The sequence below is a fragment of the Podarcis pityusensis genome, assembly GCF_964106645.2.
Source record: "Podarcis pityusensis genome assembly, chromosome: 1".
Classification (NCBI taxonomy): Eukaryota; Metazoa; Chordata; class Lepidosauria; order Squamata; family Lacertidae; genus Podarcis; species Podarcis pityusensis.
In genome coordinates, this window is record NC_138028.1 from 84,407,005 (window position 1) to 84,420,999 (window position 13,995).

Consider the following 13,995-nt stretch of genomic DNA (forward strand, 5'->3'; position numbering starts at 1 on the left):
AATGAGCTTGCCATCTCTAAGAATTTCACAGCGAGATTTAGCAAACACCACCTTAAACCCTTGACGATCAAGCTGGGAAACACTCAACAAATTGTCCTGAATATAAGGCGCATACAGGACATTCTTAATAGTTGCATTCAGGCTCTTTAAGAACACAGTTCCCTGAGCCATACTCGTGAGAACTGTCCCATCTGCTTGATGAATTTCTTTCTCTTGCTTCTCAAGCTGAACAAAGAGATTCTTATCTTTGGCCACGTGGTTTGAACAGCCAGAGTCGACCACGAAGAAACTCCGCCCACGTTGACTGGAACAGCGAGAGATCAAGGCCTTTGAAGTAGCAGGTGCATGGGGATTTCGTCCTCCTCCCCCTCTGCCTCTGAAGTTTCCCTTCTTCTTTGAAGACTTCTTACACTGGAAACTCAAATGGCCTTGTGCTCCACACGAAAAGCACCGCTTCAATTTCAAAGCTTTAACAGCAGCAGTTTCACTTTCACTTTCCCCTGCTGAAGACTCAGGCACATTTTCAAGCATATTTTTAACAGCACAGTCCCGGCTTTCTTTAACAGCCTGTCTGCGATCCCACTCATTCAAGAGCACGCTAGACACATAATCTTCTGTTAGCCAGTCAGAAGGCATTGTGGAAATCTGGGCAGCTACTCCATCATAAGACTCATCTAGGCTATTGATCATCAGCATTGCAAACACAGCCTCTGAAATAGCCAGGTCTCGCTGAACAAGGTCCTGTCTGAGACGCTTTAATTGAGACAGATGGCTAGGCAAATCACCACCTTTCTCCAACTGCAGCCTGCACAGCTTCTTAAAGAAAATCACACTGGAACCAGCATTCTGCCTCAGATGCATATCTCTCAACTTATGCCAAACAGCTTGTGCAGTCTCTTGACCCTCTAAGTTCACCAGCAAGTGGTCTGAAACACTCAAAATAATTGTCCCTCGGGCTTTCATATCTGCAGCATGCCACTCAGCCCAATCATCATCATCCTTATCTGGAGGGTCATCTTCTATCGTGTGAAATAGCTTCTCCCTCTGTAAAAGCGCTTTCATCTTTACTTGCCAAACTGCATAGGTTTCAGGCGTGAGGAGAGGAAAGGACAGAGCCATCTGGCCAGAATGTGCACAGGCCATGTCTGCTATTACTTAGAGCAAGACACTTCCCTTGTGCAACACAGATAAAGCCTTGACTCCCTCAGCCACTCTCTCTCCCACTCAGAGCGCAATTAACAGGCAAACAGGGATGCTATCTTCTTCCTTTGGCAGTCAGCAACATACCTCCATAAATCAAGCAGCAGCAAGAGCAACAGCGGCAGCTTGAACACTCTGCTCCAAAACAGCTCTGCTTCTGGGCACCGCAAATCAGTCCAGCATGCAGCGTCCGTTCCACCGTCCGGCAATCAGCAACAGAAACCTCTGGCGACTGGGACGCCTGGGACGCCTGGGATGACTGGAACAACGCCAGGTCAGACGACTGGAACAACGACTGGGCCCATAACCGATGTCAGCATCGCCCTAGAGCCAGTGCACCAACTGGACTCTTGCACCTCAACCCCGACTGGGCTAGGCGAGCTGGGTAGCACCGCCAGAGACCTCCTTCTCACAGGAAACGGTCACAGTGCTGTGGACTCACAGCTCAGAGCTGAGAGCACCGGATTCACTGTCTCAATAATACAGTCGTCGCGCAGCAGAGTTTTGCAGAGTCTTGCAGAGTATAAACCACTCGGAGAGCAGCTCTGTAAAATATCTTCCTTTTATTCTATAACTACAACTATGATACAAAGCTATATACAGAGCTGAATATTCTAAGCATAAATCAATGCTACACTGAGAGTCTGCAGCTGCTCTAACAGCAATCTTATCTCTAGGATCTCCAACACTCTCACTCTCTCCGATACACTGACTGACTCTCTCTCACACACACAGACTGATATGTTGCTGGGCAGAATAAGTAGATAGGCAGGACACGCCTCCTTCTCTCTGGAGAGTCAGCAGAGACCATCAGGAGATGATCAGGAGATTCTTGTGTATGGGAGGGGTGAAATCTCCTCACACTCAAGGCATGCAGCAGATACAAGCCTGACACACCACACCACTTTTTCTCTCCCAGACCCCACACATTTCTCCCAGGCTGCCTCCTTCAACTGCAGTACCAACTCTGATATCCAATGACTTTTGACAGGTCTATGGTGCAGTCATGAATATAAACCGTGGGAACCCAGTGGACCATGAGGTGATTGTGGATTCTTGGCCAGATTGCAAAGCGGTCCTGACTCGTCCACGGACAGAGGTAGTGGCCTTTGGGGATTTTGTGGGAGGGGCTTTGTGGGATGTCAGCAGGAAATGCTACGTGTTCTGTGCTGGGACTTCCTCTAAGCCAGGCTCAAACCAAAGGGGATGTTGGCTTTTGTTTAGGAGGGCACCTTTGGCATTAGAGCAGGGGTCATTCCACATCAAATCAACGCAAAAAAACAAGGGTTTCATCACCCACTGTCCTGGATTTTGATGAAACTTGATGTACACCCTTCCCTTACGGTTGAAAGAAACCCCATTAAATTTTCCCCCTCTATCTCAAACAGTTTTAATTTTATAGCACTTCAAAGTTTTGTGAAATCTGCGCTGTCTGACCCTCTTGAGACCCTCGGCACATGTACATTTTATTTTTTCTCCATAACCAATGATCAGATCAGTTTTTCTAGTGTTTAAGTGGTTTTGATCAAGTGTGTTTGATCTGTGCAAATCCATTGTGAAAATTCAATGGGATTACTTCCCGATAGCCAATTTTCATAATTTCATATTCAAATATCCCCAAATTAAAACAAGTATGCACTTTACTTCTGGGGGGAAACTTATAATAACCAATATCATGTTAATTTTTTACGATGAACACCTTTCTTTCATTATTTTTTTCTATTACAGCTATGGATTGTAGGAACGTTGTACCCAGTAGCCATTTCCACCTCCCACGATGTCCAAAAAACGTAAAATCTGAATTTTCATTACAAGGAATAAAAAACCCATTAATTTCATTCTTTGTTGAGAAAGAGCATGTCTTTGCAATAATTTTCAACATCACAAACTTTGAGTTCCATCATGGCCACACCAGGTTTTCTTAACCTGGTTTTTCCAGCAAAAAAAATAGATAGATAGATAGATAGATAGATAGATAGACAGATAGATAGATAGATAGATAGATAGATATATTGATATATTGGCATTGATAAAATCTTTTGAGTGCTGGTGTGTTTTTTCCTGAAATCATCATCCTCTTATTGAGCTCTGTGTAAGATTTCATAGAGATCTGATCATTGGTTATGGAGAGAAAAAATTAAGTGTATATGTCCCGGGGTCTCAAGAGGGACAGACAATGCAGATTTCATGAAAGTTTGAAGTGCTATAAAATCAAAACCGTTTGAGATAGAGGGGAAAAATTTAAGGGGGTTTCTTTCAACCATAAGGGAAGGGTGTACACCAAGTTTCATCAAAGTCCAAGACAGTGGGTGACATGACTGCATTGACATGACGTGGAATGACCCACAGGTGAAAGTTCACTCATCATTTCATCTCAACATCAGGAAAAGCTTTATCTGATAAAGTGTCAGGAGGCAGTTAAAAGCGCAGGAATTTTACCAGAATAAAGTTGGTAACCTGAGAAGAACTCATAGAAGGATCTGGCAACTTCTGTTTCAGTGTATCTGAAGAAGTGTGCTTGCACACGAAAGCTCATACCAAGAACTAACTTAGTTGGTCTTAAAGGTGCTACTGGAAGGATTTTTTTTTATTTTGAGAAGAACTGGTTAGAGAAGGAGATGGCAGGGAGCCTATCCTAATGAGTTTCATCTCTCTCTCTTTTAGGCCGATACAGACAATACAGATTTGTATAAAAACATATATGCAGCCTTTTACTGGGATCTTGATGTGTACCGGAGACTGTTGCTGGACACAGATGCTGTCAACTGGAAGCAAACCTTTCGTCTCTATGGTAAAAGGCAGTTCTTTCTAAGGGAAAAGTTATGAGATGAGAGAGTCCCCCCCCCCTTTTTTTAAATGACATTACTGTAATTAATGTAAACTGTGGTGGCTGGTTCTCATTGGAACTGGTAGGGCAGAAGGCAGGGAGACCAACATAGGTGGATCCAGAACCCATAATAGGCAGCATTTGCCTTCTACAAGAGGCAAAACTGAGACTGAGGAGGAGGAAGCTGATAGAAGTGCCCCCCCCCCACAGATTGGATGAAAATAAAAAGCAGGTGGGAGGAGCTGGCTGTGGGCAGATAGCGCTTGATGAAGCAGGCCCCATTCACCCTGAAAGACCAGCCTCCACTGAATATAAAGTGCCGGACCAGCACAGCCATCAGGCGGAGTGAGGCAGTGGATGCCCTAAGGTGGTACCCTCGCTTGCCCCAGTGCTGATTTCCAGTGAGATGTTGTCAAAACTGCACGAAATCTTGTGGAGTGAGATCTCACCCCCACCAGCATGCTCTCACCCAAATTCAGTACCAATACCTGTGCCTCTTCTTTGCCAGTGCACGGTGGTGGCAGTGGCAAAGTGACACTTCCGGTTTCACATCAGATGGCAAAACGAGATGTGATGCCCCTGATAAAGTGTCTCACACACTTAAGTGCTGTTGAGAAATGAAGTCAAAAAGCGGAAGCCCATTGAGAAGGAGGGAGGGACTCAAAAGGAACGTGAAGAGGATAGAGAAAGTAGTGGTTAAAGATTTGGGAAGAGGGAGGCATTTTCACCTGCTACTTCAACATTTGCAAGGAAAGATCAATGTGAATATTGGGAGGCCATGATGGTTTCCGGAGGAAATGTGGAGCAAGAGAGAGAAAAGCTGGAACTGTGAAATCAAGGAGTACGTGGAGTTTTAGCCAGGAGGTGAAGAATATCAGTGAGTGGAAATGAGAGGAAGGCAAAGGAAGAAAAGAGAAAGAGCTAAAGAGTGAAAATACTTTATGTGATCACTTCAAAGAGATCCTTTAACGAAAAGAAAGTCACTGGAGTGTAACCAAAAGGAAATTTAGGTAAACCAAAACATGGGAGGAAACCACACAGGCAGCTGAATTAAGAATAGAAGTCTGGGTGAACAGGACAACAGGCAAAATAGAAAGAAGAGAACTGCAATAGTCAAGCATAGAAAAAATAAGATAATACACTTGGGATAGCTCAGTCGGTAGAGCATGAAACTCTTAATCTCAGGGTTACAAATTCAAAGCTCCATGTTGGGCAAAAGATCCCTGCATTGCAGGCAGTTGGACTAGATTACCTATGTGGTCCCTTCTAACTGTCTTTTCGGACCTTGGCTGTGAATTTTTAAATGGCAAATAAAACGTAGCTAAGCAGTGTGGTAACATTTGAATATATTTTTATTTGATTTCTAGGGCTATACCCTGGATTAGACTGAAGCCAACCCAATCCACAATCATCATGTGCTCATTATGGCTATTCCAATCCCTTTTCATCATATCTATCCCACATACAGACTGTGGGATGGGGAAATGGTCAGTATTCAGGACTGCAGTTCAGGACTGCAGAGGCAGAGAGGGTGTAACTACACCTTAGGCCCAAACTAGGCATGAGTGACATTCACACAAATCAGCAATGGCATCACATGGCAACACGAGAACGGGCCTTCTTTGTAGTGGCTCCCTGTCTATGGAATTCTCTCCCCAGGGAAGTTCGCCTGGCACCATCACTTTAGGCACAAGGCAAAAAAGTTCCTTTTTAACCAGGGTTTTAGTTGATCTTATTGACATCCAACACCCTTTTAGAATGTGTCTTTTTTTTGGGGGGGGGGGTTACTGGGTTACTGCTTTTGGTTTGATTTTATATGTTGTGGTCTTGTTGTGAACTGCCCTGAGACCTCTGGTACAGGGTGGTGTATAAGTTTAATAATAATAATAATAATAATAATAATAATTCTATGAAGGGCTTTTAAAATGTCAATATCAGGTGTCAAATTGGAAGATGGGTAGTGTCAGGGGACTGCCATCAGAAAGGGGGAGGGAGGCAGGGGGATACAGGGAGCCTCCGGCGCTTCTAAGAAGCAGCTCCTCGTCTGGCAGTGGAGAAAGCCACACCTCCAGGGAAGCAGGGGGAAAGGAAGGCTCAAAGATGCTACGGGGAGCCCAAGCGCCTCACCTAGCCCGGCCGGCCAGGAGGCAAACACGCTGTTTCCATCGCCCTGCTTGCGCAGAGGGGTGAAACGTAAGGAGGAGAGGCGGAGATTTGGGGTGTCTAAGTTCCTATGCTGGTGGAGAAACCGGAAGGGGGCGCTCCAGGAATCTGCAAGTGACTAAGACGGACATGAACTTTGGAGTTGTGCACTGTAAATAGTTTGCACCAATAAAACCTGAAAAAGAAAGGTCGGAGTCTTGCCTGGCTACTCATGAGCATCCACCTGCACATCTGACAGGTAGGGGGCTTTAACATTTTGCCCCCTACTGTGGTCCTGATGCACTGAACAACTTCTTGCCCTATCCTCAAAACACACACACAATATCTTTCTCTTCATTGTTGAATATTTTACTATTTTACAGGGAACCAGAATGGGATCTATGACGTCTCTAAAGATGCTGCTGCCACCAAGAAAATTCATCTGACTGCAACTCCCCACTTCACCTACCTGAACCCTAACCCAGATAAAATGCCTCAGCGCCAGTAAGTGTCCACCTTGCTCCCCCCCTTTCTTCCTTTCTGCTTGAGGCACTGGTTAACCTGTGGTGCTTCCAGTTGGAGAATCTCCATAGCCAAAATACTATGGTCAAACCTTGCATTCACTCTTTCCAAGTCTGCCTTCTCCTGGCTGGCACAGCAAAGCACCAAAGGTGGCACTACAAGTTTCCTAAAGATGTTTTGTCTATTAATGGCTATGTTGACCCCATAAAGCAGCCCATGTGTGCAAAAGCAAACTGGTTTCCTGCTTGCAACTTACTCAGGTTGCTGGCCAGTGTTACCATGTATTGGACTAGATGAACCTTTGATCTGAGCCAAAAAGGTGGTTCCGGGGTTCTCCCAACATCTCTGTCTATATTGTTCTTGCCTGTCTTTTCTTCCAGGCTAGATCCCAGCTTCACAATTTCCACCTTGAAAAGCTCCCATGTTGACATCCTAAATGAAACATGGCCCTATGGGGGCAATGAACAAAGCCGACGGTTTCTGGACAACATGGTGAAGTGCTTCCCCAATATCTGCATCCTGGACAGCAATGGTCATCCTATCAGCTGGGGCATCACAGATCCTCTTGGTGCACAAATACATGGCTACACCCTTCCATCCCACCGCCGAAGGGGCTACTCAGCTATAGTGACGAGGGCACTGTCCATGAAAATCCACGTGGCAGGGTACCCTGTATATGGCCATACTGCCACGAATAATGTCCAAACGCAGAATTTGCTGAAATATATGGGCTCCCAGATATTATCTGAAATGTGTCACATCTGCATACATTCTTCAACTTAGTAAAGGGAGGAGGAGAGAGTCCCAAAGTATCTCCTCTCTTTGACTTCAGTAGCTCTCTGAATGAAAGAGAAACAAACCCATCACTCCCCCAATCCTGGAGTTTCCTGTTCCTCTCTTATACATATAGGTTTTCTAAAAAAATATCACTTAAGGTACCTTAAGCCGTATATCTAGAATGGTCAACCGGCCAAGCAATGGTCTAATGATATAATAGTGAAATATTAGCATTTCCAATATTTTTTGGGGGGGTCGGTATTAGTTTGTGTGTTTTGTTTTGTTTGTTTGCTCTTGATTTTATTATGTATTTTGTGTTTTTATATTGTATTTTTATGTTGTGAGCTGCCCTGAGATCTATGGATGAAGAGCAGGGTATAGAAAGTTAATAAAGAATACATAAATAAATACCTTTAGGCCAACCAAAATATCACAATATATTGTGCATGTTTTTGAGTTCTCCCAAAAGTCACGGGTTGGCAATGGTGGCCAATCTTTTTTGGGACCATGAGCATATTTGCAAACCTGATAAACTGTCATTGACAACCGCTCACATTTGACCTGCAGCCACACACTCACTCTAAACCCTACCCACCCGCAGTCCCACCAGCAATTACACTTGAAAAAGGCATTTTCCGTTTTTAAAAAACAATTACACTTGAAAAAGGTGTTTTTAAAAAACATAATACCAGAGGTGCTCTTTGTGGAGAGCACACCAGCGGAAGAGTTAACGTTTCATCTTCCTGCAATTTCCAGGAAGATCATCCCACAACAATTACATTGGAGCCAGTAGTATGCTTTGTTTCCAAATCTAGTTGTAACAAAAGAGGGGCAATTTTGGAAATTGCATCTGGAGAGGGAAGAGTTAACCTTTGCTTCCTCAGCTATGCCCCCAACACCTCTTCCCATACCAGGTCAACTTAATCACCTTCTACTATGAAAGGCTTTCTCATCTATAAAAAGGAAGAACTATTTGTTACTCAGGTCTGCTTCCATCCTTAAAAGGTAAAGGAACCCCTGACCATTAGGTCCAGTCATGACCAATTCTGGGGTTGTGGTGCTCATTGTGGCCAGCATGACTAAGCCGCTTCTGGCGAACCAGAGCAGCGCACGAAAATGCCGTTTACCTTCCTGCCAGAGCAGTTCCTATTTATCTACTTGCACTTTGACATGCTTTTGAACTTCTAGGTTGGCAGGAGCAGGGACTGAGCAACGGGAGCTCACCCCATCACAGGGATTCAAACCGCTGACCTTCTGATCAGCAAGTCCTAGGCTCTGCGGTTTAACCCACAGTGCCACCCACGTCCCTCTCTTCCATCTTTAGGTGAACATTAAATCATAGTTGAGTTTTAACTGTGGTTTAATGTTATGTATGAACCAGCTCACTGTGTACTCTGGATCGACTTATCAAAATTTGGCACCAAGACAGAAGCTATATATATACCCCTGGTGTATAACTTGGAGTGCATTTTCTTGGATTCTTACTGAAACAGATTGAAAGGGAGCTTTTACCTCACTGGGGATGTTGGGCATCCTGACTTTTGCATGTTGTCAGAGCTCATCCCTTTACCACATTGCAGTGAAATGAGAAAGGGACCCTGGTGAATGAGTACCTAGCTGTCCTACTCTGAACTTGAAACAAAGTAGATCTGTGCAGGGTTGAGAAGACTTGGCCAAGTGTAAGCAGGGGCGTACCTAGGGATTGGTTAGGTTGGCCCCCGCTCCCAGGGGGGCGTCACGCCCCTCAACTCTGGCTTGGAGGGCTGGAGCGCCCAGCAGGGCGGCTTCAGAGTTGATGATACAGCTCCTTGCCAAGGGCGCATGGAAGCCTGGACATAAGTCATAGTATATGCCGAATCTCTCCTGTTCTCTGGACTTGTGGCCATCTGAGTCAAGCAAAAGCATTTTGCAGCCAAACTTCCTTCTCTGTTGAGACACTGGGAAAAAGGCCAAGGCACCAGCCAGTTAATGGCTTATTGCTTCAGGATTTTTTTAAAAAAAATACTTAAGTGGATAAATTGTCTGAGCAAGGATGGCATTCCATATCATGCCAGTGGCCCAGCAATAGGCTGCTACCTTCTTCTGCAAGGCAGACGTGTCCCTTCAGGTAAGCACTGCAGCTGTCATTGTGGACCTCGGAAGGGGACAATCTAATCCCCCTAAATAAGTGGGACGCAAATCTTCTTGCCTACCAATTCAGCTCTGCCTCAACGCTAGAAAAATAAGGAAATGGTTTGACGAGCTGCAAAGTGGAGTTGGGGACTGTCTGAATGAGGGGCAGCCACTGTCGATCTCCTCAGCCAGAATAGGAATCAACTCCATATATCCCTAATCTACAGACATAATTAGTGAAGTAATTTGAGTACTAGAGATTTCATGAGAAATGGCAAGTCATTCTGGTTGTGGATTGTCCGGTAGCACTGAGTGTAAGGGTCTGATGCATTTCTTTCTGCGTTTCGTCCCCTTCAAGTGCTTCCTTCCCCCCCCCCCCCACGTTATCTTTCCTGGAACCTGACGTAGCCCCCAGCCCCTCTTTGGCCAGCCATGCAGATCCTGACCTGCCCCTCCAAGTTGAAGCTGCTTGAGACTGTGCTGCAACGGCACCTGCCCCAGGCTCTTCCGGTAATTCTCGCTCCTCTACTGCCGTCCCCTTTCTCCATCAATTTAACAAATGGCATTTCCTACCATTTTCTCATGGAGCAACATGGATTTTTGCTCTAGCTAACTCCCCTCCTTTCCTTGGCAGGCCAACGGAGCTGTGATGCACATCAACCGTAGAAATCCAGCTCAGCACGAAGTGGTGGTGGACTCTTGGCCGGAGTTTAAAGTTGTCCTTACCCGCCCACGTAAGGAGGTGAGAATTCTCCCATAACCCGTCACCTGAACCTGTGAGAAAAAGCACAAGAGACAGTAGCTTCTGAGGCTGGAAAGCCATTGGAGACGCACTCCATGGTGGTGCTGGACCTGTTCCTGCCTCCTTTGCCTTTCTCTTGCTCCTGCTCTCCATCGTTAATAAGATCCAACCAACCCCTGCTACCTGCGTCCTGTTAATAACGAAATGACTGTGCCACGTTCTGCAGGTGGTGAAAGACAAGCAGGATTGCTACTCCAACTTTCATACTGCTTTCTACTGGGATGTAGACGCCTGGCGAACACTGTTGGAAAATGCAGAAGCCATTGACTGGGGAAAGGCCTTTCAGCTTCAAGGTAAAGCTCCTCATGCTCTACCTATTCCATTCCTGGAATAGCAAAGCTAGTATCCTGGTAAGGTGATGAGACATTGAGAGGTACTAAGGAAGTGGCTCTGTGTGAGATGGAAAATGGGTGGGTAGTTAGAAAATGGGTGGGCAAAAGCTGAGTTGAGAGCTGTGACCATGGGGGAAGCAAGTCCCTCTTGGGGTGTTAATACTGCTCAGGTTGTGTATATGTGTAAATAAACCACATGCCACAGAGACACCACAGTCTCTGCTGTACCTCATTCCAAAGGAAACACCAACCCTGGGCAATCGCCTGGAACCCCTGGAATCTCGCACCGCTCAAAGATTGAGCTGGCACACAACACTATAATCATACGATAGCGAGAGAGGTGCAGACACAGAGCATTAGAAAATATAATTCCTCACCCCCAGGTTGACATCTCATTTTCATTGTGTGCAGGTCTCCAAGATGGCTTGTATGAAGTTGCCAGAGAGATTGCAGAGTCCAGAAGTGTCAATCTTAAGCCATACTTCTACCGGACATTCCTGCATCCTGACCCATCTGCCTACTGTCAGAGCCGGTTAGTGAGTGCACTCTCACCCTGGGGTATCTAACTGATGGGAGTCTGTTGACTGGAGAGGGGGAGAAATTAAATTTAGTTCCCATTTAAAGGCAAACTTATTTAACTTGCACTTTCCTTAAATACAACCATCATTTGAAATTTAGTTGAGAGAGGGGGGCCCTAACCATTTACCATCTCACACCAAGTCTCTTAATCCTTTCTTCTCTTAATGGCCAGGTGATCACGTCAGCACAGGAAGCTAGCCTGACTTATATTTTTACACTTCCTGGGTCCAGGGGTAAGGAGGGCCTCAGCTCTCCCCTGCAACTCTTAACAATATCATTACATATTATTTGTGGACTGAAAATAACATCAGCAAATATCCAGCATTCATTGGGCTGTATTCTGTTCTGGAAAAGGGCTGACTAGGTGAACACAAGCAATTTATGCTTCTATTTTCATCAGAATTCTCAAACATTCCTCCTCATAATCAGTAAGCAGTGAATTGTAACCCAACACAAAGTTCCACATCTGATTGCTATGTCCTGGGTTAGTCCCGCCCACAAAACAGGAGAAGAAAGTCACAGAGTCACTTCCTGAGTTTCTCTTGCAATTTCCTGTTCCTTTGTTCTGGTTGATTGTGACAAAATACTAAGGGATGCTTTCAATCTGCTCAACCGCCATCACTGCCTCTCTTTGTATTTCAGGTACAGAAGAGGCCACTTCCACTTCGGCAGCCTAAACTCCACTCATTCAGCTCTGCTCAATGAAAATTGGAGTGTTGGGCGCAATGATTGGAGCCTGCGCTATCTGGACAGCCTGATCCACAACTTCCCTAGTGCTTGCCTCCTGGACAAAGAAGGCCAGCTGGTTTCCTGGTGCCTTAGTGATCCAATGGGAAGTTTGGCGCATGGCTACACCCTCCCTCAGTACCGAGGGCAAGGCTGTGTGGCAGCTGTGACAAGGGCAACAGCTGTGAAGTTGCACGAATATGGGTTCCCCCTGTTTGGTGGGGTTTTGGCAGACAACCAGCCTAGCAGACAGACATTGAAGCGTCAAGGATTCCACATCTTGCCCTTGACAAAGTATGCACTTTTCTTTACATCAAGCCTCCAGCCCACAAGATAATACACTGCAACCTTTCGCTCCCAGAACTGCACATCATTTCAGGGTTAGTTAGCATCATGGCCAGATTTAGTGGCCTGCTGTGGACATATTTAAAATTAAATTGAAATACATAGCAAAGCAGCTATTGAAGCTACTTTTCATACCCAATAAGAATTAAAGTTAAAGTTAGTCCCGATGGATAGTCAGTTAGTCTAAAACACATTTTCCCTTCTGTCTCTTTTAAGTTAATCTTAAGTGGTTTTTTAAGTCTCTTTGAGTCAACCCGACTCATATTCTGTACAACAGAACGTCAGTCAGAGCCCAACACTTTGGACACATCTTGTTTAGATGCCATCGCCATCTAAGCATACCTACAGAGGCACCTTTAGGCAGGGCTCGTCATATTTATCTCTCCCATATGGTGCCCAAATTTCACCAAACACATACAATGCGTTTGAGACAGACATATATCAGTGACGCCAATGCTGGTTGAGTTGCCTGTCGCCCCCTGCCCAATACTGCAGATATTATTATTTACTAAAGCACCACATCCATTTAATCATTCATTCACTTGCCTCACGTAAAGAGGGTAAATACCTTGTAAAGCATTGTAACATTACTAGGGGGGTGTGGTGGAGGTCTCCTTCTGACACAATAGGCAACAGTTTGTTTCTAGAGTCAGAATATTAAAATTGTATCTGGGAAGGGACCCTGGGGGTCATTAAGTCCAACCCCCTGCATTACAGGGATCTCAACTAGATCATCCATGACAGATTGCCATCCAACCTCTGCTTAAAAGCCTCCAAGGAAGAAAATCAAGAACATTGCTCAGTACATAGGTCATCAGGGGGATCCCTAAATATATATACAGCCAATATGTCAACATTTAATTAAAGGACCAAATCATTACAAAGACAAACAAAACCAAAAAAAAGATGAAACCACAACAATCTGTGTAGCGCTACTAGATGTAAGACTTCTCACATTGTTCCCTTTTACCACTTTTTCTATTTATTTCTCCATAAGCTGTTGATCAAGGTTTCTAGCCTTATACTGCTTTACACAGGAACTCTAACTATGTATATGCCTATCTACCATGGGGTTTGTATCCAATGTTATTCAAAGGCCAATTGAAGTAGTTTTGGAGTAGACCAATTGAAATGAGTGGATCTCACTAGCTTAGGTCCATTAATTTCTACTGGTCTACTCTGAGTAGAAATAAGTTGTCTACAACCCAAAATATCTAAGGTAATTCTTTCTGGGCCTGTATTGGTGTTGTTTTACAAGACTATCTGGTTTATTTTACAGCATTTCTTTTATGAAAAAAGAGATTTCCAAGCACTTCAGTTTGTTTGTCATTTCCAGATTGTTTGAGCTAGTTCCAAGCTTGTTTAAATCTAGCATGAGTATACTTTCCCTGGCTAAGATGGTCAAGTTAATCTGAGGCCAATTTGAATAAAGGTTTTCACCTCCTACTGTAGCCTGTGAGTTCCACACACACCTCATGAAACATTAGCTAATCTATACGCCTCTGACAATTTCTGCCTTTTTATCCTCTATATTTTCAAAGTTTTTTATATTATGGGTTTTGTTTTTGTTATTCAGCTGTCCATGTGCAAGTACTCATGGCATGCTATAGCATCATGCTGCCTAATCATGG

General features: G+C 44.7%; 2 protein-coding genes across 2 annotated transcripts in view; both read left to right on the plus strand.

Moving 5' to 3' along the window:
• Positions 1 to 7,605, plus strand: part of LOC308463659 (glycine N-acyltransferase-like protein 3) — a 27,544-nt gene extending 19,939 nt beyond the window's left edge. The window contains exons 7-10 of the mRNA XM_080982267.1: positions 2,192 to 2,299; positions 3,865 to 3,991; positions 6,553 to 6,673; positions 7,072 to 7,605. Coding sequence (XP_080838393.1) covers positions 2,192 to 2,299; positions 3,865 to 3,991; positions 6,553 to 6,673; positions 7,072 to 7,474 — 759 coding nt within the window. The 3' untranslated portion in view covers positions 7,475 to 7,605. The remainder of the gene's footprint in view (positions 1 to 2,191; positions 2,300 to 3,864; positions 3,992 to 6,552; positions 6,674 to 7,071) is intronic.
• Positions 7,606 to 9,978: 2,373 nt separating this feature from the next.
• On the plus strand, positions 9,979 to 12,523 carry LOC308463665 (glycine N-acyltransferase-like protein 3). Its single transcript, XM_080982270.1, has 5 exons — positions 9,979 to 10,090; positions 10,215 to 10,322; positions 10,549 to 10,715; positions 11,723 to 11,728; positions 11,936 to 12,523. Exons 1-5 carry the CDS (start codon positions 10,013 to 10,015, stop codon positions 12,354 to 12,356), a joined length of 780 nt encoding a protein of 259 aa, XP_080838396.1. The 5' UTR covers positions 9,979 to 10,012; the 3' UTR covers positions 12,357 to 12,523.
• The last annotated feature ends 1,472 nt before the right edge of the window (positions 12,524 to 13,995 follow it).

Coding starts and splice junctions, on each gene's coding strand:
- LOC308463665 (XM_080982270.1), top strand. CDS start 10,013: ATGCAGATCCTGACCTGCCCCTCCAAGTTGAAGCTGCTTGAGACTGTG. Junction 10,091..10,214: donor ACCTGCCCCAGGCTCTTCCG/GTAATTCTCGCT, acceptor TTTCCTTGGCAG/GCCAACGGAGCTGTGATGCA. Junction 10,323..10,548: donor TTACCCGCCCACGTAAGGAG/GTGAGAATTCTC, acceptor CACGTTCTGCAG/GTGGTGAAAGACAAGCAGGA.